Here is a 24,696-nt window from a genome sequence, read left to right on the forward strand (position 1 = left end):
AAAAATATAGTATGTCTTCAATTGTCGTTGAAGGAGTATGCAATTTTAAGACCAATAACATGAACGTGATGAGCATTGTGTATGAGTTGCCTCTACTTCTTAGTGTAGCTGAGTTTTGTCAATTAGAAACTGGGTAAGCTTCAAGCCACCTCTGGGGATAGAATCTTGTACCGTGATTTTGTAAACTTAGTATTTAAATTTTTAAAATACTTATTTGTTCAGTGATTAAATATCTATGTCATTGCAAGCTCATAGTTTTTGATTGACTTGCCTAATTTAGATAAGAATCGCAAAAGTTAAATTAAAATTTATTAGTTAATATGGATTAGAATTACTAACAAACTCAAATTAATATGTAATTTTTGCGATGTTATGAATGAGTATTTTGATTAAGTTGTTATTTATATGAGATGATTATTCCTCGAACCTGAATAATAATTCACAAATTATTGGTTTCTCATTGTACAATTAAACAGGTTTCTTGTATATTATTATTCAATGTTCAATGAGATTTATGTAAGTTGCATTTGAAATATAGGGTTATGTCCCGATCATTTTCTTTCTTTTTTAACTTTGTTATTTTATTTTTTATTGACAGACCACAGTGAAGATATCTTTAATGATTGTGAAAATGTATTGTCTGAAGCCATTAGTGAGCCTAAGCCTGTTGAAGTGGAAGCTAATGTGAAGCAACCTTTGCCTGAAGATAACAAGTTTTTTGTGACTTCTTCTTTTCAAGGTGTGATGAATGAGGAAAATGAAAGGTAATAATTTAAATTGTATTAATAATTTGAATTAGAGCCGCGATGGCTTACGGGATAGAGTGTTCGTCTTCCAATGAGGCGAACCGGATTCAGATTCCAATCGATACAAATTAATCATCCGGCTTGCGCCGACCACAGTGCTGATGCGAAATATCCTCAATGGTAGACGAATCATGGGTTAGAGTCTCCTTGCTGTCAGGCTAACCGTGGGAGGTTCTCGTGGTCTTCCTCTCTTTGTAACGCAAATGCGGGTTAGCTCCATCAAAACGTCCTCCACGGAGGCAAATTTCTCCCAATACTCGATCCAGCAGTTCCCTTGTCTTCTGGATTGTGTTCAAAATTTCAAGGCTACGGAGCTGAACGTTAGTAGTCGTAGAGCCATAAAATTTGGTCTGCTGTTCAACGACGGTTATAAAATAAAATAATTTGAATTATAAAAATAATGCTGATTTCTTATTAATAACTAAACTACTTTTCATTGTTTGCTTTTTTTAGTGTTCATTATTTCTGATTTAATATTTCTACTTTGCAGACCAGATGTTCAGATTGATAGTGGAAATCTTCCCCTGACAACCACTGTTGATGGACAGACAGTGTTAAGATTTTTTTGGTTAGATGCTTTTGAAGATCCTTTTAAACAACCTGGTAAAGATAATTATTATTTTGTATTTTTGTGTTTCAATTTCAACAGTCCACATCCACAGTTATATATCCATATTTTACTCTAAATGTTCATGTGTTGTTTGTTGATAAATAGTTTTAGCTGCTTAAAGTTATTTATATAGATTTATTTCATTAAATATAAGGGGGAAAAAAGGAACAAGAAGCTGTACTTAAACATAACTTTTTACTGTTACACCAGTAATTTTTTATGAAGTATAATGCAAATAAATTTTAAATTTATTTATTTAGAGTGTGCTTTAACTTTCTTTTTGTTCATTCTGCAGTTTTTACAATTTTAAAAGGAACTAAGGTTTGTCGTCCCAATAGTGCTTGAGAGCAAGCAGTTAAAAAAAATAGACAAATTGTCTTATATTTAAATTTTATTTATTTTAAATGTATCGAATATGCATCAAGAAGGACCACTTATTCTTATATATTTATTCTTAATTTTAGGCACAGTTTATCTTTTTGGGAAAATTTATGTTGCTGAAGCCAAACAATACGTCAGCTGTTGTGTTATAGTCAAAGATATTCCAAGACGCTTTTTTGTTTTGCCACGTGAGACGGTAAGTATTTATTCTTAAGAAAAAATAATATAGATTTTGCATAATTATTTAAAATGCCATTTTATGTATGTAGTTTAGAGAAAATTTATTATTTTTTAAGCTTAATTTAATTATTATTTTTAAAAAAAAATTTAATTCATCTTTTTATTTTTTATATTTGAGGAACAAAATAAATATAAATACTAAAAAATAATTAAAATTATTTAAGTGTTTTTTAAAAATAAAATTTGCTTAATACTTCTTTTAGTTCGTAATTATTTGTAATTTTTTAAAAGAAACTCCACTTAATCACAAAGTAAAGCAAGTGGAAACAATTTTTCTGCCAGGGATACTTAACAGGGGCCTGTCTAGGTTTTTCTGAAAGGTGCCTATTTTGTGAAAATTAAGACATAATTTGTGTAAATTAAAAATTATATTAAAAAATCAATACAAAAATATGGTAAAAATATGGATTTAGTTTCTTACAGGATACAAAAATAAAATTATAAGAAAAAGTATTTTGTGAAATTACCATTTTTCCTAAAGTTGAATTTGTGAAGGTGCCGCTAATTGTAAATTTGGCCTGGACAGACCCCTGCTGAATAAGTAATAAAATGAGGCGCTACTGGTACTGTCATAATAGGTGCATATAATATCACTTAATTGTAGACATGGGTTATTTGCGGCCTATCTAAATGAAGTGCAAACATATAAAAAATTTTTATTAATATATCTTTATATATTACCATGCCTGAGAGATTTTGAAAAAATAATGAAATAGCTACTTTTATTTTCATGATAATGTTAGATTTCTAATTATTATTTAAATTGTAGGAATTAGACTTGAAGACAAAGGCTGACACTGGAAATCCTGTTTCCATGCAAGCAGTTTATTCAGAACTGAGCAGTACTCTACAGAAGATGAAGATCCCAGAATTTAGGAGTAAGGTGAGAATTATTTTTATTAGCTTATTGCTTAAATTACTTTAAATTGCTTTTATATTTTTATTTACGCTTCCAAAATTCCTTGTCAGAACATTTATTGCTACAGTAACCTAAGAAAAATAGCCCTTAAAATCTTTTGTTCTAATAATCAGATTTTGTAGTACTGTGTTTTGATCTTAACCCCTTAACGATTGATTAATTTTCAAGAAAACGGTCATAAAAGTGCCTATTTTTTTATCCCTGAAAATTATATTAAATTATTTGTATGAACAATATGTATATTCATTTTCAATTTTTGATTTGTTTTTAGCTTGAAATTTTTAAAAATTTAATTTTTAGGAAAAGCCAACATTCTATGACTTAATGTTGGTTTTCCAGCAAGCAAGGAAAATTTAAAAGATATGTATTTTAAACATTAAAAAAGAATCGTATTAAACTTACGTATAATATAAATAAAGATTAGTAATTTTTTCTTGTGTGATAAATTTCAAAGCATGGCCAACGTCACAATCTGGACAGTAGTACCAAGTTTTCTTCCTACATCTCTTATATTAGTGCTGACATCTAGTTTAAAATAAACTAACTATCTACAATTACCTTAAAAATATCCTGGTGCTGTCATCTGGTGTGTAAAATGAGAAATAAAATGTTTTCCGGGCAAAGGAAATGAATTAGTTTTATTCTTATTGGCGTGTTACTACTGAACATTCCAGTCCGGAAATATCACGAGAGCGAGAAATAGAGGGCGAAACCTCACCCCGTCATTTTCACGGGAGTGATTAACTTCAAGTATGTGTATTAATTTGTTCTGAGCATACAGGCTGCATAGCGGTTTTATAAAGTACTTAAAGGTGCAAAGGTGATTATTTTCAATTTACGTTTTTTAAAAGCCCTTAAAAGTGCTTTTTCAATTGGGAATTTGTAAAAAGTGCTTAATTTTTTCTTTTTCAAAAAGATATTTTTTCTTTGCTGTGTCGAGTGTCGTCATAAGTTACGAAAAAATTATCTTTTTCACTATTTTCCATTCAATATTTATCAGAAGCTAGTTTTTTTTAATCCTGATTATATAAAGTATTTTTACAATTTGTGGATTTTATGTTTATAAATGTACTTTAAACAATAGAAAGAAATTTTTTTTATTACCTGTAAATATGAATTGTTGTACATATGATTGTACATACCTGTACAATTGTGATTTTTTTATGAGTGATTAAAATTATTTTTAGAGTGCTTAAAGAATACTAAAAGGTGCTCATTTTTTGTTAAAAAATTTGGCTACGCATCCTGTTATAAAGTTATGAATTCGGAGACAAAAATATACTTTCTTGCATTCATACCTTTAAATATATATCTGTTCTTTCGACTGATGTGGGTTTTTGACCATCAAAATCAGGAGACAGCTAGCTCCAATCTTAAAAATATGGTCATGATAGTTTAGCCAGGATAGCAGGCCCTTGATATTAATTTTTTTGTAATTTTCACTGTATTTAGGAAACTTTTTGAATCAACTCAAAGTACTTAGTGCACTCACACAATTATAAATTAGTTTTATCTGAAGATATCTTAGCTATGTAAAAAATATTATTTAATAGTTATTATTTTTTTTTAATAATAATGGAAAGCATCTTGAATTGTAAGGTTTAGAAATTTTTATATCATTTTTTAAATAAATAATATTTAGTGACAAGAAAAAATTTTAGTCAAAAAAGGGTTAAATAGTTTCTAGGTTATAAAATTTTAAAGAGTTGCTAACTCTTTGAACCATGAAATGGGCACTTGGTGTGTAAAAATCTGATCATTAATTTTATTAAGTGTCTTTTATCTTCTTTGTTCTTTTCACAGTGTAATCAGTAGTTTTTTTTAATAGCAACTATAGGTACTTCTAGAGGAACAGAATTCTTATGGCCTTTTTTAGGCTCTTTGAAAAAAAAAAGGTGTTTTTTAAAATTATTTTGAACCCTGATAATGTTTGACGAAAAGTAACAAAATCAGGGGTCTGTTTAGAAGAAATTTGGGTCCGTTAACGAACCCTTCACAAAATATCTTTTCATAAAAATGGACCCTTCACAAAATATTTTATCCCAAAAGCGAACACAAAATGATTTTTCTTTTAATCGAATCCTTCACAAATTCGTTTATCTTCATTATTGTTTTGTTAATCAAATGAACCCTTCCCAAGGGGGAAAAGCAAGAAAGATGAATGTAAACGAATTAAATTTTGTCTTCGGCAGACGTTTCTTCCATTATTCGTACGAAATAAATATTCTGCGTTCAGAAGTATAGGCTAAATACCAAATATTTGCATGTTGCATCTCTAATTTAGAAGCAGCAATTGTTGTTTATTTTTGAAAATTTAATTTTTTTAATTATAATTTTACAGTGCCGAGCATAATCTTGTATCTCTTTTCAATTTAAACTCCTTGAAAATTTTTTTGCAATAACCCGACCCTATTTGCACAAATTCATATAAGCAGGACCCTGGTTAATGTGACTTAACGTTTATTTTATATTCACAAATTACGAGTAATTTTTTAACAATTTTACAAAAACAGACCTTTCATAAAATGTCTGGACAGTTCCCTGAAAATATTCAAATACTTGTTAAAAGTGTTTTCGTTCTCTTGTTATTCACAGGAGGATAAATTCAGACTTACCAACAAATATATATTATATATATATATATATATATATATATATATATATATATATATGTTTTTCTTATTGACAATATGAAAAGTAAATAACAATATAACAAACAATCTAACAGTTAATCAATTAAATTGTGAAATTATATTTACTAATTTATTTTCAAAAGTCAAAATGTGTTTTTTTTTTAATTTACATTTGTATTTCGAATTAAGATCTTTAATATTTTTCTTATTTAAATTAAATTTATAATACAAATCTATAATAAGTTTTGATCAATAAGCCCTTAATAAATTTTAAACCTTTATTAAAAAACTAAAAGTAATTATTTATAAAAGTAATTATTTTGTGTATCTTTAGAAATCCACGAAGAGATATGCTTTTAGTGTTACAGAAATTCCAGATTCTTGTGAATACCTTGAAGTTCAATATTCAGTAAGTTAAAAAAAAAAATGTTTTTTTCAAAATTAAGTTAAAAATATTTTATAATAGTATTTAATATTTCTGTCTCTGTTTACTAGGCCAAATATCCGTCCTTACCAAGTAATCTACGAGGCTCAACTTTCAGCCATGTTTTGGGATTAGATTCTTCAAGTTTAGAAATTTTATTATTAGAACAGAAAATTAAAGGTCCATGTTGGATTGATGTTCATTACCCTCGTAAGTGTAAATAATTTTTTATCGAGATTTGCATTTTGATGTTTTTAAAATCCAACGTCGCGATTCACGTAGTTTGTAATATCGAACATATAGTTTTGTATTTATACGTGATTTAAAAACTACGCATTGGAATTCGTATCCACGTGATCTGAAAATCGTACATCGCAATTCATATTCACGTGCTTCTTGTATGAAGTAAGTTTTTTTTTGAACCAGTTACTATAAAGGTGTGAAATTCTTTATTAGTAGATAATTTAATCATAAATGGTATTTCAAAAAATTATGTTAAATTAGAAATATGATTGTTATATAAATTGATATTTTGATAGCGATTTTTTTCTCATAAACTTTTCAGGGTTTTTCACTTCACAATCACTCCTGTCATTTTAAAATTAATTTCTTTGATTTTTCTTTTCTCAGTGTTAAAAATTTTTTTCACTGTAACATTTTATAACTTTATGAATTACATTGGAAATAATTCATTCAGAAATATGTTTCAATATTTTATTAATAATATTTAAAAATTTTTTCAGAGCTTTCTTCTCCTCCTGTCAGCTGGTGTAAAATTGAAGTAAGATATTACATTTTATTAGTATTATAATATTTTTTTAGACTTTTGTATGTTAGACTTTTTGTTATTCGTAACAATTATGATATGTTATTGCTTTTTAAATTTTCACTAAATAAATTGTGCTTTGTTAATATTTGATTAATTTTTTTGTCAAAAAAATCTTTTCTAGAGGTTTACAAATACAGGGCCTGTTTGTTATGGTTCCTTATATAATGAAACTTTACCTTTTTGTTTAAAAAAAAAAATCCTGCTAATTTTAAGTCTTTTTAGCTGCCAAAAATTGAGCCTGTCTCTGAGAAGTTTGAAACCTGTGTAGACATTACATTAATCAACGAATAAATAGGAATATCAAAGCTTATGTTCCATATTATTGCTTACTCATTTTTAAAAATTCATTGTGACGTGAAGATTTTTTGTTCATTCTGCAGCATTATTGTATCTTGCGACTAAGCATGTCTAATAGCATGGTTTGTTTATATTATATATTATTGTTTATTGTTAGTATTGTATAACTGTATTGTACTGTAAATTGTATTTAATTTAATGTTAGTTAAAATGATTATATAAATTTATTAATGTAATCATGTTTATTAGAATAGTGTATATATAATTTTAACACATAAGAAAGGCAGCTCTGATTGAATTTCATTTACAAATTATTTTGCATCAAAATAGATTATTTTTTTAATTTTTAGTGATTTACATGATTTTTAATTCTTAAATTTTACAATTAAATTATGAAAGTTAACATTATTAATTCCAGGCCTTTGCAACCAAGCTGAGTCACATCGTCTGTACTGATGAAGTATTACCAGTTCCCCCTGTTGTTCTAATGTGTTTGAATTTAACTACTTCTGTACATTCGAAAAGTCAACAAAATGAGGTAAATTTTTTTTTTATACTTAAAAATATGTTACTTTTTAAAAAAAAAAAACATCAATACAGTTTAATGATTATATGATATCAACTGTACATAAATGTGATCCCCCCATTAATAAATTATGTATATTTTATACATTTTGCTAAGCACTCTTAATACAATATTTTAATGTGAATCACTAAACAAGCTTTGTAGACCTATTTCATAGTAAAATGTTATGCTAATTCCAGCAATACCAACCCAGCAATATTATTTGTTTGTTTGAATTCTAGATGAAGAATTTTATACTGCTTTAATACTAACTGTTGTTTTCTAATGTATATTCAGTTATTCTGACTTTAAATTAGTAAAATGTGAGTAATTTTACTTTTAAAGGTTGTTGCAGTATCTTGTTTAGTTCATCAAGAATTTTCTTTGGATAAAACAGCACCTTCTCCTGCGTATCAGTCACATTTTTGTGGTAAGTTTCGTTTCAATATTTGCTTTTATTTTTATAAAGTACTATATGATTCGGAGTGTTTTTGCTTAAGCAATATTATTTTTTATCTGAAAAAAAATTAAGTCTGCAATTATTTCCTATTCTAAGATAAATAAACAAAGATCCCTTTGTAGCAATAAATTTTTTTTATTAAAAATTTTTTTCCCTCCCAAATTTAACCTCTGTGCCTAGTTTAAAAAGATGTCTTTCGCGAACGAGAAAAGAATTAGTGCACAAGTATTCCATTATTAGAATTTATTTTGCCAAAACAAGTAAGCTCATAGTGACAATATAAATATTCTTATTCGGTTTTGGGATCTAATCAGACTGCTCCTAAGGGTAATTGAAAGAAATATCTGATTGATGTAAGCAAATATGTACTATTATTTTTTCCTATTGCTGATTTTTATGTGTAGCTTATGTCCTGGTGTATAAGTCGACCCCTTATTTTTCTTATCGAGATGAAAATTTTCTGGTATATCACGTGCATGAGTTGACCGCTGAAAAGAAGACAAAAAAAAAAAGAAAAACAATTAAAAATTTCTTTAATTAAAAAGCCTGAGTACGATCCCACTGCTAACATTATTGAATCGGTTACAGATGATGTTTTGAAAACTTTAAATTTTTTGCTTTTCACTGTGTTATATTTTTTTAAAAAATAGTCTTGAATAAATTATCTTAACTTTCCTTAATCCTATTTTTTTTTCTGGGTATGTTGAACTTAATCAAAGTATTGTTTCCGAAAAAGAAAAATATGATGAAAGAAATTTAATTGCATATAACATATGAAAAATTGTCCTTAAAAGAAGTGAATTGTTGCTTAGTTATTCATATATATAAATCATTGTTTAAAATACAATGATACACTATCTGGCCATTAATGACCGGACATCCCTCATTTCGGATACATGAGGTGCTAGCATCAAGTCAGTAGGGCGTAGGGCCGCCACGCGCCCGAATTGCAGCTTTAACCCTTCTAGGAAGGCTATCCACTAGGTGTTGGTACACGGCGGCAGGTATTGCCCGCCATTCCTCCTGTAACATGGCAAAGATTTGAGTGGTGGTTTTGGAGCATTGTGGTCTGGCCCTCAACTGGTGCTCCAAGTCATCCCAGAGATGCTCAATTGGATTGATGTCGGGACTTTTGGATGGCCAGTCAAGCTCTTGCACCCCCATTTCATCAAACCAGTCCGTGATGGCATGTGCTTTATGAATGGCAGCGTTATCGTGTTGAAACACAAACGGGCCATTACCAAACTGTTGCCACAGGGTGGGAAGCGCCGAATTGTCCAGGATGTTTCTATACCTTTCTGCGTTCAGGGTTCCACGCACTAACACCAAGGGTCCAAGGCCAAATCATGAGAAACAGGACCACACCATAATTCCTCCACCGCCGAACTTCACAGTGTCCGGTCATTAATGGCTAGATAGTGTATTTCAAGATCAACGAATTTCTGACTTTATTATGGATGTATACGTCGATCCCCTTATTTTCATAGAATTTGAGGGGTTGAAAAAGTCTACTAATATATTTCGATATGACTTTTACATTTGACCGGGTGTAAGACTTTTTGTGGCCTGACATAAATAAGTTTATTATGCTTTCAATTTTCAATGAATTTCTTTTTTGATAAAATAGGTGTGCTTGAGCTGTGTCCTTTGAATGGTCCATTTGACCTGTTTATTACTATTAAAAATTGAAAATTTGATGTGGTTATTTATTATATTTTTCATTTGCAGTTCTAACTAAACCTAGTGATGGCATATTTCCCTATGATTTTAAGGAAGCAATCACCAAGTATAAAAACACTAAAGTGGAAAGAGTTGACTCTGAGCGTAGTTTATTAATTTATTTCTTGGCCAAATTGCAGAAAATTGATCCAGATGTCATAGTGGTATGAGATTGTTTTTATTAATAATTCACTTCATTTATGTTCGAAAATCTATTATTCTATTCATAGTCTAGGGTTGGTGTTAATTAATCTTAAAAATCATTTTGATTTTATTTGTCATAATTTATTTTCATGTTTTTTCTCATTTTAAAGAAGAAAAAAAAGACACTGACAGTTTGTAGAAGCATTAAAATACAAATGGTATACTCTGCTTGGCAATGTTTTTATTGCTTAGATAACAATTTCAGCAATTTATTTTCAAATTTAGTCTGGAAGCAGTACGAATTGCGAATCATAAATTAAAAAAAGAAAAGTTTCTAATCGGTTGAAATCATTGTAACAACTTACGTAAAAGTTTTAATTGCAGCATAAAGGTTTTTTATTTTAAATGTATAATAAAAAAATATTAAAAATAAGTAAACTTAATACAGTACAGAACCCGTTATCCGGAAATCAGAAAACCGGAAAATCAGAAAACCGGAATGAAATTCGATAAATTTTCCCGCCATTTTTTAAACAAATTTTTTTTTTTCCTTATAAGATTTTAGGATTTTTCTTTCTTTTTTGAAAGATGTTCACCTTACCATCATTTTGGAAATAATCATTAGTGTATTACTTCATCGTTTTTTCTTCTTTTCAGGATTATTTCCTAAAAAAAAATATTTTTTAGTTGGGTTTAACAATAAAAAAACGGCTTTTTGTAGTGATTCAGAAAACCGGAAAAATCAGTTATCCGGAATAGTGATGGTCCCGATCGTTCCGGATAATCGGTTCCCTACTGTATTATTAAAGGGAAAAAATCGTTCAGGCAAGTATTAGGGATTTGTTAAATAGTTTTGGTAGTTGGAGCATAACTGCTTGATTATTTTTATTTATGTATTTGTTGTATTCCACATTATTTAAGATACATTTTTTTTACAAAAAATAATATAAAACAAAAACATTTCAACCCTTTACTTTAAGCAGAAGTTCATTTTTAAACAAATATTTTTATTATTCCAATATTTATATTAGAATTCCATGATGATGTTTTTATTGAAATAATTTAGGGCCATGATGTTTTGGGTTTCGATTTAGACGTCCTTTTGCATCGTCTTGTGACAAATAAAACACCTAATTGGTCTAGGATTGGTCGATTGAAAAGAACTGGTATGCCTCGACTTAATGTAAGTATTATTGTACTTCAAATCACACAGATTTATTATGATTTTTTTAAAAATATTTTATTTGCATATTGATTTCTTCAATCACTTACTTGATATCAATAAGGAAACTAGATTTATTTTGTTAAAAAGCATGCATGTTCAGAGAAAAATTCATTGCATAGAATCAACTGCTGTGTAAGTTATCTACTGAAAGTCTTATTAATTTGAAATTGTGAAACATTTACTGTGTTTTATTTATTTTTTAAAACTTTAATTCCTATTCATTACATTATGAATTCATTTTAACTAATGCAAATTATCTTTTATATTGAGGCAGTATAGTGTGATGCATATAAATAAATATATTGTTTTTTTTTTTCCTAAAAAAAATTATCATAGTTCTATGAATAAAAGTCATAGTTCATAGTCATAGTCAATTATCATAGTTCTAAGAAAAAGAAAAAATTATAGTTTAAGTAAAAAAAAAATCTTAAGTAGTTTTTTTTCTTCCAGTTAATAAATTGAATAGATAAACAGCCTAGCCAGAATTTGCCTTGGTAGTCTAATCCCTTAATAATTTGACCCCCCCCCCCAAAAAAAAATGAAGACTCTGACTTTTATAATGAATTCTATTGAGGGAAAAAGGTCACAAAATTTTTTATTTTTTAAAACTTTTAAGTTCCTAAAAATATTGGAAAAGGTTGCTTTATACCTTTACAATATATTTTTTATAATTGATTAAAGAGCAGTGTCAAAATCAGTTGATTTTTGAGACCTCAAGCAATATTGGTTTTTATCTAAAATGATCTTAAATTTTAAATGAAGCATTTGAGTTATCTATGAAATAAAATTGTTACAAAAATAGCGCACCAGATGGAAGATCATGTTCAAGTCTTTTAAAGACATTTACTGATGAAAATCCAAGTTTGAGGCTTGATTTTCGTTTTCTTCCAAAGTCTTTCAAAAATTTTCTTTCTTTTTTTTTTAAATGAAACTTTTATTTTGCTATAATAAAAGTATTTTGGAAGCCTGTTGAAAGTTTTAATTTTATAACCTCAACTTTTTGAATTATCTTTTCAAGGTGAATATTTTAAAACTTAAAAAATGCTTGAATAAATTATAAAAAATTTGAATTACCAATTATTGAATAGTTTAGATTGATATTAATCAAGGAATTTGTTAAGCATATTACTGAAAATGAAGTTAATGCTTATTAGTTTTTAAATCGCTTTCCAAAGGTGCTTTATAGATATGTTTGGGATAACTGATGTGTAAATAATTAAGCAGAATGATTAAGTTAATAAATTTAAACATCTGCAGGGTATCCTCGCACCTGGAAAGTCGTGAAAAATGATGGAAAGTCATGGATTTCAGTATTGAACAAAATTTGTCATGAAATGTCATGATTTTAACTATGTTTTTAAAAAAAATCATGAAATGTCATGGATTTAGGTCGCCGAAAAATCTAATTTTTAAAATAGAATTTACCCCCTCCCCCAATTTCATGGTGTTCCGAATATCTTAATTTATACCAAAATCCCCACTCACAGTCATATTTGATTAAAATATAAAATGTTTTTATCGTGTTCTTTAAAAATTATGGTGTTCTTTAAAAAAATGAAAGAAATGGCTATGGCGATATATTTTTTTTTCTTTATGTTATTTATTATTTTTTTTATTTTATCAATTTAAAACTCTAGCTGAAGCAAGCCAGTCATTGGAGAATTTTTTTTAATTCCAAAATGAGAACAGAAAAATCAGGAATATTTCTTTCCGATGAACAAGAAAAGTATCTTTAGAATGTAATTCTGCAGAAAAAAAATGAAAGAAAAATGATTTGCTTTTGTATTTTTTTCAGCTATTTTATTGCTTCAACTCTCTTTATTCTGTTTTTTAAATTTAAAATCTATAAATATGAAGATGCAGATTGTAACAGTATTGGTTATACCTATCATTTCAATGAATGTTATTATAGTGCTTTTTTAAATTTATTGTTGTGTTTTTGTCGAAGAAAATAGTAACTTCGTTAAGTCATGAAAAACTCTTGGAATTAGTCATTAAAAGTTATGAATTTGAAAATCTAAAATGTAGCAGATACCCTGCATCCGTTAATTTTATTTATTTTAATAAATCATTACTTTAACTACATATTTTGCTGTGAGTATACAGAAAAATGAGTATGAAATAGCTATTAATAGATGCTTTAAGGATAATATATAGTAAGAGGGAATATATATTGCAACCAAAAGAAAATATATTTTGCTTGTTATAATTTTATAGATTGCCCAAGGTGGTTTTGGAGAAAGAAATGCTACCTGTGGTCGATTGCTCTGTGATGTCAAAATATCTTCTAAAGAGCTATTGCGCTGCAGAAGTTACGACTTGGAAGAATTGTCCAAACAAATTCTAAACCAACAGTTTAATGAAATTCCTCCTGAATGTGTACATAGTCTTTATTCGTGAGTAAATTTGATTTTTCAATGGCATATGGATAGTATATGATAGTATAGTATTGATTGTAAAAGATAGTATATGAATTCTAGAAATGGTTTTAAAGTCTTTACTTACTAATCTGTAGTTTTGTATCTTGTTGTTTCATACTTTGTAACAAGACGTAACACTTACTACTTTTTATAACAATTAATCTTTCAACAAGCAATACTTGTATGTAGTTTTGTAATAAGCTTGATTTGTTTTGAATGTTTTTTTATGAGATATTACTATCAAAATAAGAATTTTAAGAAAAAGTTAGCACTTTAATACTTTTAGCAATCAATGTTGAAAGCTTATAATAAACTTGAGTTCTGCTGGCATAACTTATTTAATTTTAGAGGTTGCTCAGGTTATTTATTTAACATAACATTCGAGCATATATTGCAATATTAAAAAGGGTAAATAAAAAATGTGTAAATGAGATTTATGTGTAAATAATGATGTAAAATGTGGAGTAGCTGCTGTATTGATCATTATTTCTTGTGAAGCCAACTAAAGTGGTCCCGATCTTCTCAGTATAAGTGTGGTGACGTGAATTTGATATTTGCTTTTTTATATATTCTTTAAACAGCTGTACGTAGCGAGAACACGCTGGGCATGTAGGTTTTGTTTTGTTTAGCTTAAATGAATATTTTCTTTAGATGTTTACATGAGTATTTTGTGAACGCAGGATAATTCCAGAATTTGTGTCTGGATGAAACTACATAAAACAGTAAAAGATAATATCTATTAATGATGGTCAATTTTTTTTTTTTTTTAACTGAAGCAAACTGAAAAAAATAGTAAAAGAAGAGAAAAAAAATGGTAGAGTTCTTTTTTTATATTTAATTGTTATTCAAATTTTAGATTAATTTGAGCTAATTTCCCTAAATGTTGTGTGCAATATAGACTTTCTTTAATGTTGCATGTTTTTTTTAAAAAAAAAATTTTTAATAGCTTAATTGTTAAAATTTTTTTCTTTTAATAGTTAGCCCGTATTTCTACATATTTAAATAATATCAAAATGCGCGAAATGCATTTTTGAGTCAAATGTTTGTGACAACTTTTTAAATCAAAAAATTTCTTTTATATATATATATATATTTAGAAAAAAACTTCTAAACCAATCTAATTTTATGTTTTGAAAAATTTTCTTTCAGGTCATCAAAACAATTGTTCAACCTTGTTGATCACGGAATGATGAGAAGTGAAGTGATCCTTAGATTAAACTGCGAACTTAACGTTTTACCACTAGCTTTACAAATTACTAACATTGCTGGTTGTGTTATGGTATGTTTCTAATGCTAAATTTTGGTTTAAAAATTTTTTTTTTCCTATCAGAAAATTATTTTCATATCACACAAAAAAGTTAAATAACACTTACCTCATTTATCAATAAATTGTTGTAAACATTGAAAAAAAATTATATTTATTTTATTTTACACATGTAAGTTATAAAAACTTGTTTCCATGTTTTTAACTTTTCTGAAAAGGATTATAATTAAATTTGCTCTTTATCAAATTCAATTTGATTGTTTGAAAAACTGATGGTAAGTCTTACCATAACAATTAATTTCTAATTGATTCTACATGAATTAATATTTTTATTTTTTTGTTGCATTTTTCATTTATTATTATTTATTTATTTTACATTAATTTTTAAATTGGTTTTTGTTTTGTACTGTCTAGATCCTCAATTAGAATTTGGCATTTTATAATCATTAAAGATCACTGATCATTAAGAAGGGTCAATCAACGATGAGAGAATTGTGCATTTTTTCATTCTTCTCATGTTTTTATTGAGTTGTAGCTCCAAAAGAAGTTTTAAATTGAATATGTTTAATTTCACTTTATACAGAAAAAAACTCTTCATAATTCTATGAAACAAACTTTTGCAATCAATACAGGTTTTATTTGATACTAATGAAGTCTTTATTAAATATTACAGTCTCGCACTTTGCTTGGAGGAAGATCAGAGCGTAATGAGTTTCTTCTCTTGCATGCATTCCACGCAAAAAATTTCATTTACCCACCAAAATATCAAGGCAAGAAATCTCAGGTAACTTTATTCTTTAAGGGCTTTATTGCATCACTACTTCAAAATATTTTTTGTTTGAAAACTCAAGCATTTATTATGAATTATCTACTTCAAAGTTATTTTCTCATTTTCTGATATCTCATAATTATTTGTTCTATGAAATTGTAGAAGACAAATAGGTATTTAATTTATTTTCTGAAAAAAACAACAGATTTAGAACTACTACAAAAGGAAATACTATTGCATTTTCTGGAATGTAAGTCAACTGCTAATTTTTTGTTCTTAAACTGGAAATTTTTTCATACATTCTGTATATAAGGTAAATGTTTACAGGTAAATCTATATATATTTATTATTTATTATCAGATACATCTAGCTAAAAAAGAAGATAATAACGAGCATCTATCCAGATATTTGGATTTTACTAGTGTTTGAAATATGACAAATATTTCTAATAATAAATTATAACAGAAAATATTAAAATATCAATTATCCAATTCAAATTCTCATCAATATTGCATATCACTATGATTTTCAATAAAGTTATCCAATTTATTTAAAAAATTAAATTACTCAAATATTAGTTTATTTTATACTGAGCTGTACCCAATGTACAAAAATTTGAATTGAAGTATTTTCTTTTAAGGCAAAGAATGAAGAAGGGGAAGAAGTGGAATTGACGTCTAAAAAGGGACGAAAGAAACCAGCTTATGAAGGTGGTCTTGTACTGGAACCAAAGAAAGGTATATAAATCTTTTTGCTATAAATACTAATATAGACAGACAATACAGTAGTATTAAAACATAGACAGATATAGTATTAGTCAATGTTTCTATCAATGTTGATTAATTGTGCTTCAATTTCTATTTGATAGGTTTTTATGATAAATACATACTTCTGATGGATTTCAACAGCTTGTATCCATCTATAATCCAAGAGTATAACATTTGTTTTACAACCATTCCAAGAGTACCCATTTCAGATACTGCTGAAGAGGTAAGATTATTATTATTTTTTTTTTAAAAGTGCTTGTAGGAAATAATATATTTTAATAATGTATAATTTTTTTATATGAACTACTTTTAAGAAAGATAAATCTTATATACAGTCAAATAAAGTGAACTTCCGGATGTAGTACACGAAATTCTCGCCCCCGTGCCTTGCTACACACGTATAGTGTTATTTTTGGTGGATATAGTAAACAAAAAAGGAGGGGAAGTTTGATATTATGAACTTTTTTCTGTCTTTGACTGATTTATTTTCTTTATATTTTAAGTGATAATTTTGAAATGTCTACTTCAAAGTAAATACATATACCGATTTTTAAAACCATCCCTGGCAGGGAATGTAGCCATAAATATTTTTTCTTCTTTGCTTCATTATTGAATAGCATCATTGAATTGGTCCAGCATTCAAAAAAGCTGCAAGTCAAAGCAGATGAATTTATTGAGCTATTTGGTGCTACTGCTTTTATGCGCTCGAGTGCCTGGGTAGACAGGTTTAAAAAGCGAAATAATATAAATTCAGTAAAAATTATCAGAGAGCCGGGAAATATTTCCATATCTGCGGTGGAGGGTTGCGCATCACCTAAAGATTAGTATTTTTTTTTATACGCAAGAGGAAGAGAAATAAAAAATAAAAGTTACATTTTTGTTGCTACGTATTATTATTCGGTCATTTTTGTATTTAATTTTATTGGTCATTTATTTAAATGATCTGTAATAAAACAAGGGAGTTTGAAACCATTAGTTAAAATTGTTTGCGGAATGGATATAGTGATGTCCCGGTTATACTGAACCGAAATTTCGGTCCCTTGAGGGTTCACTATAGCATGGTTTGACTTTACACATATAATTTTTTCGAATTCTTAATTAACTCTAAAATAAAAAATAAAAATTTTTAAATTTTTTTAAGAAAGAAAAGTGTAACTAAATTGTAATGTACTTACTCTTCTAGTAATTTCGAAAACTTTTTTTTAATTTTTTATATATGATATGATAATTTGTGTGTATTATTGAATAAGAAGAAATCCAAATATATTTCAAAATCTTTCAACTCAAATAATTTATTATTCAGGATGAACTCCAAGTTAGTCTTCCAGATTCGGGAGCTGATCCAGGTATATTGCCTGCTGAAATCCGAAAACTGGTTGAAAGCCGAAGGCAAGTTAAGCAAATGATGAAGGCTAGTGATATCACTAAAGAGCGATATGCTCAAGTAAGTTCTTATTTTTTATTATCATTAAAATAATGAATTTGTGTATCATAACTAGTCTACTACTAAATTTAGAAGTATTTGTCATCATTTAGTTCTAAATTTTTCTGCGTTATAGCTTTAAACATTTTTAAAGATCTTTGTTTTTTTACATATGTAGTGTTTTAATTTTATTCTCTTCAAAAATAAATTATTTTCATGCATTGATCCAGACATAATATTTAAAGTTAAAATTTAATATAAATATGGCAAAAGACTTAGCCAAACTATATACATAGTGCGGTCCCTGTTTATAAAGGAAAGAGCAAAATTAAGGGGCACAGCACCAGGGTAATAATTTATTAAAAAGTTCGTGTTAAATAATCTATTATCAGGACTGAAATTTTTCTTCAATAATTTCCACAGGATCAGCCATATTTTCGATGACTCTTCTATAATTCTCATTGATATTTCGATAAAATATTGATAATGCTAACTTTTGTTTGAACTTGAAATCATCAATATCACGTTTTCCTGCTCCACCTTTGCCACTCTCTAGTAGGCTTTTTTTTTCCTCAACGATATCAAATTAATTTTTTTTTAACAGTAAACTTATGTCTGATGACCATGTAGTATAATTTGTTGAATTGGGGGAAATTATCTGATAAGTAGCCATTTTTACTTTAATGTAATCGAAATACTTCCATAAAATCAGAATTTCTTTAATCATTCAGTTCCTCCGTCTTTCAGAATCATTAATCCATATGCATAGAAATTAGCATTCTCCAATCTTGAGTTATGGCATAGCAGGCCCATAACCCTTGTTTCCCTTTAGATTGAGAAAACAGTAGAGTGAGGGGATTCAATAACTGAAGTGAATAATGGCTAAGTCTTAAATTTGTAATTTATTAGTCTCAAAATGTTTAGGCTAAAATAACAGTTACTTAAAATTATTGGTATACTGGTATATCTGTTTGAAAAAGAACATAGCCATCAAGCATCTCCTAAGTTGTGAACATTGGTAGAACCAAGTAATTAGTTAAAAGTGTATAACTCCTGCTTAAATATACAACAAAGTACATTCTAGAAGCTTTAGACAAAAGGTTGAATTACCCGTCATTTGGCATGACTATTACGTCGCTCTTGAACCCAGATTCGTTTAAGCCAGTCGATCTAATGCAGGAAAGAAATATAAACAAAGAAACGTTAAAGTAAAGTTATTATATTTTCTTCATAGGTTAAGATAAAACTTAATAATTAAACTTAATTGTATTGAATTAAATATTGTTAATAGGGAGAACTAAATAATTCAATATAGGGGGGTGGGACTTAGATGGAAATATGCCAATTGCCAACATATTTGACATAACAGTTTCTTTGAAAAATTTTATTTTTAATTTACTAACTCAGTTTTATAATTTGTTTATGAGCACGATATTGTTATTGTTTTTAGATGGATAAATATCTTTTTTGAAAATATAAATGAAAATTTCAATGAAAGTTTGCTTCAAATTATATTCTAATTTATGCAATAAAAAAATACTGTTGCAAATTTTAAAAAAAAAAATGCTTCAATTTTGAATATCAAAAATCTACATGAATTATTCAATTTCCTATGCAATACATTGGAATGTCCCATATTCTGAATCCTCGGTACTTTGGGAAGTTCAGATAATAGGTTTTTATTTTAAAGACTTATATTTATGAAAAATCTATTTCTTATACATAATTTTTCTGCATATAAGATTTTGTAAAAGATCACAGACGATGAAAAAAATAAGTATTTATTTATTTGTTTTTAAAAAAGGAAAGATATTTGTTTATTTTGATAGTAAAAAAGATTCCAGAAAATAGATTTCTCTGGAGGAAAACAAGCATTGATATATGAGACTTAGTTATTTAGTTACCGTTATAAAATTAATATAATGATTTTTTATTTAATTTTAAAAATACAATTTTTTCCTGTAGTATGATATCAGACAAAGAGCCTTGAAACTTACAGCGAACAGTATGTATGGATGCTTGGGCTTCACTCATTCAAGATTTTATGCCAAACCTTTAGCAGCCCTCATCACACGCAAAGGAAGAGAGGTTTGTTTTGTTCCAATGCTTTATTTTCCTTCCTTTTTCAAAAGAAGTGTTTTATACCCGCTTCTTTGAATTAGTTCATTTTAGTAATGATTTCTATGTGTAGATTAAAACATAAATTGGTGTTCAATATTGAGAATTTGTATTCAATATTAACGATTCTCTTGTAAGTGCAAATGTTCGCATTGTCAATGAAATGAGTAAATCTAACTTCTTATGATCAAAGTAAAAGAAGATAAGTGTTTAAATTTTTATTTATGCTAGAATAGATTATTCAACATAATCTGAAATTATTGGTTTTAATGTTTAATCTTGTACTAAAAGGCCTATCAATCTTTTAAAAGTTTTTTCCTTGATTACCAAGAGTTATGAAAATTTGTTTGCAACGAATATTTGAAAAACGGTATTACTTAAATGTTACTTTTTTTATTTAATAATAAATTCATTCTTAATATAAAAATATAACGTATATACCTATAAAAACTAAGTTGTAAAAAGGGATAAAATTGTGTTAATATGAATTTTGTTAACATTATATGTACTATTGTATATCTGATAGCTAATTAGAAAAGTTGGCACTTCTGCTTACATCTTATAAGTTTTAGTTATTCACTAAGACGAAATGGTAAAATTGCTTGATTGTAAAATAGAAAGAAAAAAGTCTTGATTGATCCATTTATAAAATGAGAAGCTGATGTTGTTCATTGTGTATTAAATTAATGTATTCAAATCTCTTATGCTTGGTTTTAAAATAGAACTAGGATAAAAAAAAATGAGAGCTGCTTGTTTGAATATTTATATATTATCTGTTCTTAAGTGGATTATCAAATTTAAATGTTAACCAGTGTTCTAAAATCGAATTTAGTAATAAAATGAGATGCTGACCTTGTTCATTGTGTATCAAATTGATGTATTCAGAACTTTTCAAAAAATATTATTCATTATATTTTCCTATTTATCGGTAAGAAATGAAACAGTCTTTACACCAACTTCTTTATTAGTTCACATGTATGTTAGATTTCACAGTATCAACTAAAATTATTATGATGTAATGCAAGAGATTAAATACTAAATGGTATTTTCAATTTCTTCCAGATTTTATTGAAAACTAAAGACTTGGTTGAAAAAGTAAGTTTGTTACAAAATATGTTGAGGAAAAAACTTGAAAATTTTGATGTGCACTATGATTAAATGTATCCCTTTTTTATACCTAGATGTGCCTTGATGTCATTTATGGAGATACTGATTCAATTATGATTAATACAAATCAGACAGAACTAGATGAAGTTATGCAATTGGGAAACAAGGTAGTGATTGTCGAAAATTGCTGAATAAATTTGAATTTCTTTGTTGTGTACAAAAATGTATATTGTACAGAGTATCAATAAATATTGATTGTTTAAGCTCTAAAAGAAATTGCCACATAGTTATAGTTAATAATATGTTTGTCATATATTTGTCTGTGATTTTGTATTCCCTACCTTTTAGTGAATTATCAATTCTTTGGTCATTAAATTTTTATATTGGAATTGTTTTAAAATTTGATACTACTTATCAGATCTATTCGCGATAAAGACGGTCGTCTCATGTTCAGATTTAAAGTTTTAATAATTTTATTTATAAAATTATCTCGTCTTATTGTTCTGAAAGCAATTTTTATCTGAAAATGTTTCCATTATTTTATTTTACATTTAAATTGCATTTATTTAGTTTTAGTTCTCAGAAAGAAATTACTATTTGATTAATTTGTGCTTTGTTTTTATATTGGAATTATTTTAAAATTTGATAAAACTTAGCAGATCTATTCGCGATAAAGACGGTGGTCTCATATTCAGATTTAAAGTTTTAATAATTTTATTTATAAAATTGTCTGGTCTTATTGTTCTGAAAGCAATTTTTATCTGAAAATGTTTCCATTATTTTATTTTAGATTTAAATTGCATTTATTTATTTTTACTTTTCAAAAAGAAATTACTATTTGATTAATTTGTTTCATTTGAATGTTGCTGGTCTTTTTTGTTGAAAATGACTATGATGAAATCCTAATTTCATCGAAAAAATTCTGATGACTCTCGGTTATCTGATGATTCCCCTTATTTTCATTTTGTTATGGCGTAACTGTAATGTAATTTTAAAGATGCTGATAAGAATTTATAAAACATGTGTTTCAGCAATCTGTAAAGAAAACTGTTTGGTTAAATTAATATATGCTTCAACTGCTTTTCTTTGTGTTATGTAAGAAAAAATTATTATTTATTTTTTCCCAATTTAGGTAAAAGCAGAAATAAATAAACTTTATAAACTGCTGGAAATCGATATTGATGGTGTGTACAAACCCATGCTGCTCTTAAAGAAAAAGAAATATGCTGCATTATCAGTGACTAATCTACCGAATGGCCAGATAGTAACTAAAGAAGAAATCAAAGGTCTGGATATTGTAAGAAGAGACTGGTCTCAGTTGTCCAAAGATGCTGGACAGTGAGTTATCAATGCTTATTTGTTTAATTCATAATTTGTTTCTCTTTCAACATTTTCTTAACTATGTTCATTGCTGTTTGAAGGTTAATCGATCAGTATCATTAGCACTTTCCCTTCTATATAAACAAGGTTCCCACGGTCCTTGAAAGTGCTTGAAAAACGTCTTAGGTCCTTGAATTTGTCCAATACTGCCGACGGCCCTTTTTATAAAACACCCGCGGATCTTTCTGTTTTGTTCCCGAACTCTCTTACGTGGTTTTTAACCCCACCGTTTCTAACCGGGCCTAGCGTCTTGGTGTCTGCCAAGGGCGCGGAGCACAGCAGACAATCGGGGAGAGACTCCACTTCATCTTCTGTCGCGTATGCTTAGATTTTCTTTTTCCTTATCGAAACTGGAATACTTTCGAATTTCGTAACAATATGTACCTTGTAGTTTTCAATAAGTTTGCCGTTTTACCATCCACACTTGTCCCTACGTTTGCGTCATTTAAAAACTTTACTGTAAACCGTATTCGCAAAGGCACGGCTTCGTATTTGTGTTATGTAGTTTAGACTAGTTATGCCTTGTAAGTGCTATTTTAATCCCCAATGGATGGATAATCAAGCTTATAAAGAATGGATTTTATCGATGCCCGAAAAGAAGTTCAGAGCCAAGTGCCGATTATGCATGAAGGAGATCGATATCGCGAAAATGGAAGAATCTGCTCTGAAATCACACATCAAAGAAAGGTAAAACAAAAAAGCAGTCTCATGCGCTGAGTTCTCTTTTTCCAAAGACATGAACATCTAATTCATCTGGTGTAAATACTCCTTCAACATCGTGTGCCCCATGTGAAACAGAAACTTTAGTGGCCGAGGTAACATTGTCTTCTTATCTGGTCAAAAGGAATGTGCTTGATGCTGAAATTCTCTGGAGTCTGAAGTGCATCACTAGTAATTATTCATGTAACTCCTGTGAAGGGATTAATAAATTGTTCTCCAAAATGTTTGCTGATAGCTGTATAGCGAGACAATTTTTTTGTAGTGCCACAAAGTGAGCCTATTTGGGCTCCTTTGGATTGGCACTATACTTCAAAGGGATTCTTATAAATGAGCTGAAGAATGTTGATTGCTACACTGTACTCTTTGATGAGACGTTAAATCAGTCTCTACAATCTAAGCAGATGGACATTATGGTAAGGGATTGATAATAAAGTTTGCACTAAGTATCTTACCTCCCAATTTATGGGTCATGGAACTGCAGAAAATATTTTGTCCTTTTTTTTACAAATGCATGGATGATGGTTAAGAGCTCTCTAAAATACTTCAATTATCCATGGATGGACCCTGTGTCAATTGAAAATTCTATTAGAAGCTTCAGTGTGAATTAAAAGAGAAATATTCCCACCAGGTCATATTCATAGGCAGTTGTGGATTACACATAATGAATAATGCTTTTAAACATGGTGAAAATGGGATATGTTCCTTCTAATTTTTATTTTCAGAAAGAATTGTTGCTACATAACATTTAGAGAAGGTTGTGTAAACTATGGATGAATAATTTCAGAAACGATGTTTAATAGAGGAGAGGAGGGGGTTATGGAATAGTCATGGAATACCTAAGATTTAGCTCTGTCTTTCATGCAGCCTTCACATGGAAATACACAGGATTAAAGGATTTCACCATTAACACCTCATTACAATTAGTTGTAGATTGTGCTGAAAATGATATTGTGAATTAATATGTAAAACCAGTAGGGTTGTTTTTAAAAAAATATAAATTTTATTCCATAATACATATACTCTCTTCTCTCTATATAGGCAAAGCTTTTAGGTATTATATTTGAAATTAATTATTGCCACAACAAGCATTGTTGCTTCTAGTAAAATAGAAGAGAATAATTTTTAAAATTGGTCTTAGATTAAGGTCCTTGAAAATTTTGTTGAGGTCCTTGAAAAGTCCTGGAAAGTCCTTGAATTTCAATCTCATCATAGAGTGGGAACCCTAAAAAGCATTTTTTAAAAAAAAGTTGTTAACTATTGAACTAATCTAGCAAATTTATGAAGAAAGAATCGCTTAGCAAAAATTATTTCTTAAATTAAATCAGTATGATGTAAAATGAAGTTTCTCGTTTTAACCCAAACTGATCTCAAAATTGTAAAGTTTGAATTTGACTTAATACTAATTTCAATTGTATTTCTTTTTATTAGATAGATTTTATTATTTTATCTATAAAATTTGCGTTTAGAACTTTAAAA

The 24,696-nt window shown here is 28.1% G+C and overlaps 1 protein-coding gene across 1 annotated transcript in view; it reads left to right on the plus strand.

The window, feature by feature from the left end:
* PolA1 (DNA polymerase alpha catalytic subunit) overlaps positions 1-24,696 on the plus strand; it is a 50,275-nt gene that overhangs the window by 11,961 nt on the left and 13,618 nt on the right. The window contains exons 8-28 of the mRNA XM_087157789.1: positions 599-764; positions 1,297-1,409; positions 1,881-1,993; positions 2,807-2,920; positions 5,924-5,998; positions 6,085-6,223; positions 6,757-6,794; positions 7,558-7,677; positions 8,050-8,134; positions 9,893-10,047; positions 11,094-11,210; positions 13,470-13,648; positions 14,822-14,951; positions 15,610-15,720; positions 16,346-16,442; positions 16,574-16,695; positions 17,776-17,916; positions 19,861-19,983; positions 21,076-21,108; positions 21,195-21,287; positions 22,253-22,458. Coding sequence (XP_087013915.1) covers positions 599-764; positions 1,297-1,409; positions 1,881-1,993; positions 2,807-2,920; positions 5,924-5,998; positions 6,085-6,223; positions 6,757-6,794; positions 7,558-7,677; positions 8,050-8,134; positions 9,893-10,047; positions 11,094-11,210; positions 13,470-13,648; positions 14,822-14,951; positions 15,610-15,720; positions 16,346-16,442; positions 16,574-16,695; positions 17,776-17,916; positions 19,861-19,983; positions 21,076-21,108; positions 21,195-21,287; positions 22,253-22,458 — 2,470 coding nt within the window. The remainder of the gene's footprint in view (positions 1-598; positions 765-1,296; positions 1,410-1,880; positions 1,994-2,806; positions 2,921-5,923; positions 5,999-6,084; positions 6,224-6,756; positions 6,795-7,557; positions 7,678-8,049; positions 8,135-9,892; positions 10,048-11,093; positions 11,211-13,469; positions 13,649-14,821; positions 14,952-15,609; positions 15,721-16,345; positions 16,443-16,573; positions 16,696-17,775; positions 17,917-19,860; positions 19,984-21,075; positions 21,109-21,194; positions 21,288-22,252; positions 22,459-24,696) is intronic.

Source organism: Parasteatoda tepidariorum, chromosome 2, assembly GCF_982258835.1.
Source record: "Parasteatoda tepidariorum strain Cologne lab strain chromosome 2, Ptep-v5.0, whole genome shotgun sequence".
Taxonomy (NCBI): Eukaryota; Metazoa; Arthropoda; class Arachnida; order Araneae; family Theridiidae; genus Parasteatoda; species Parasteatoda tepidariorum.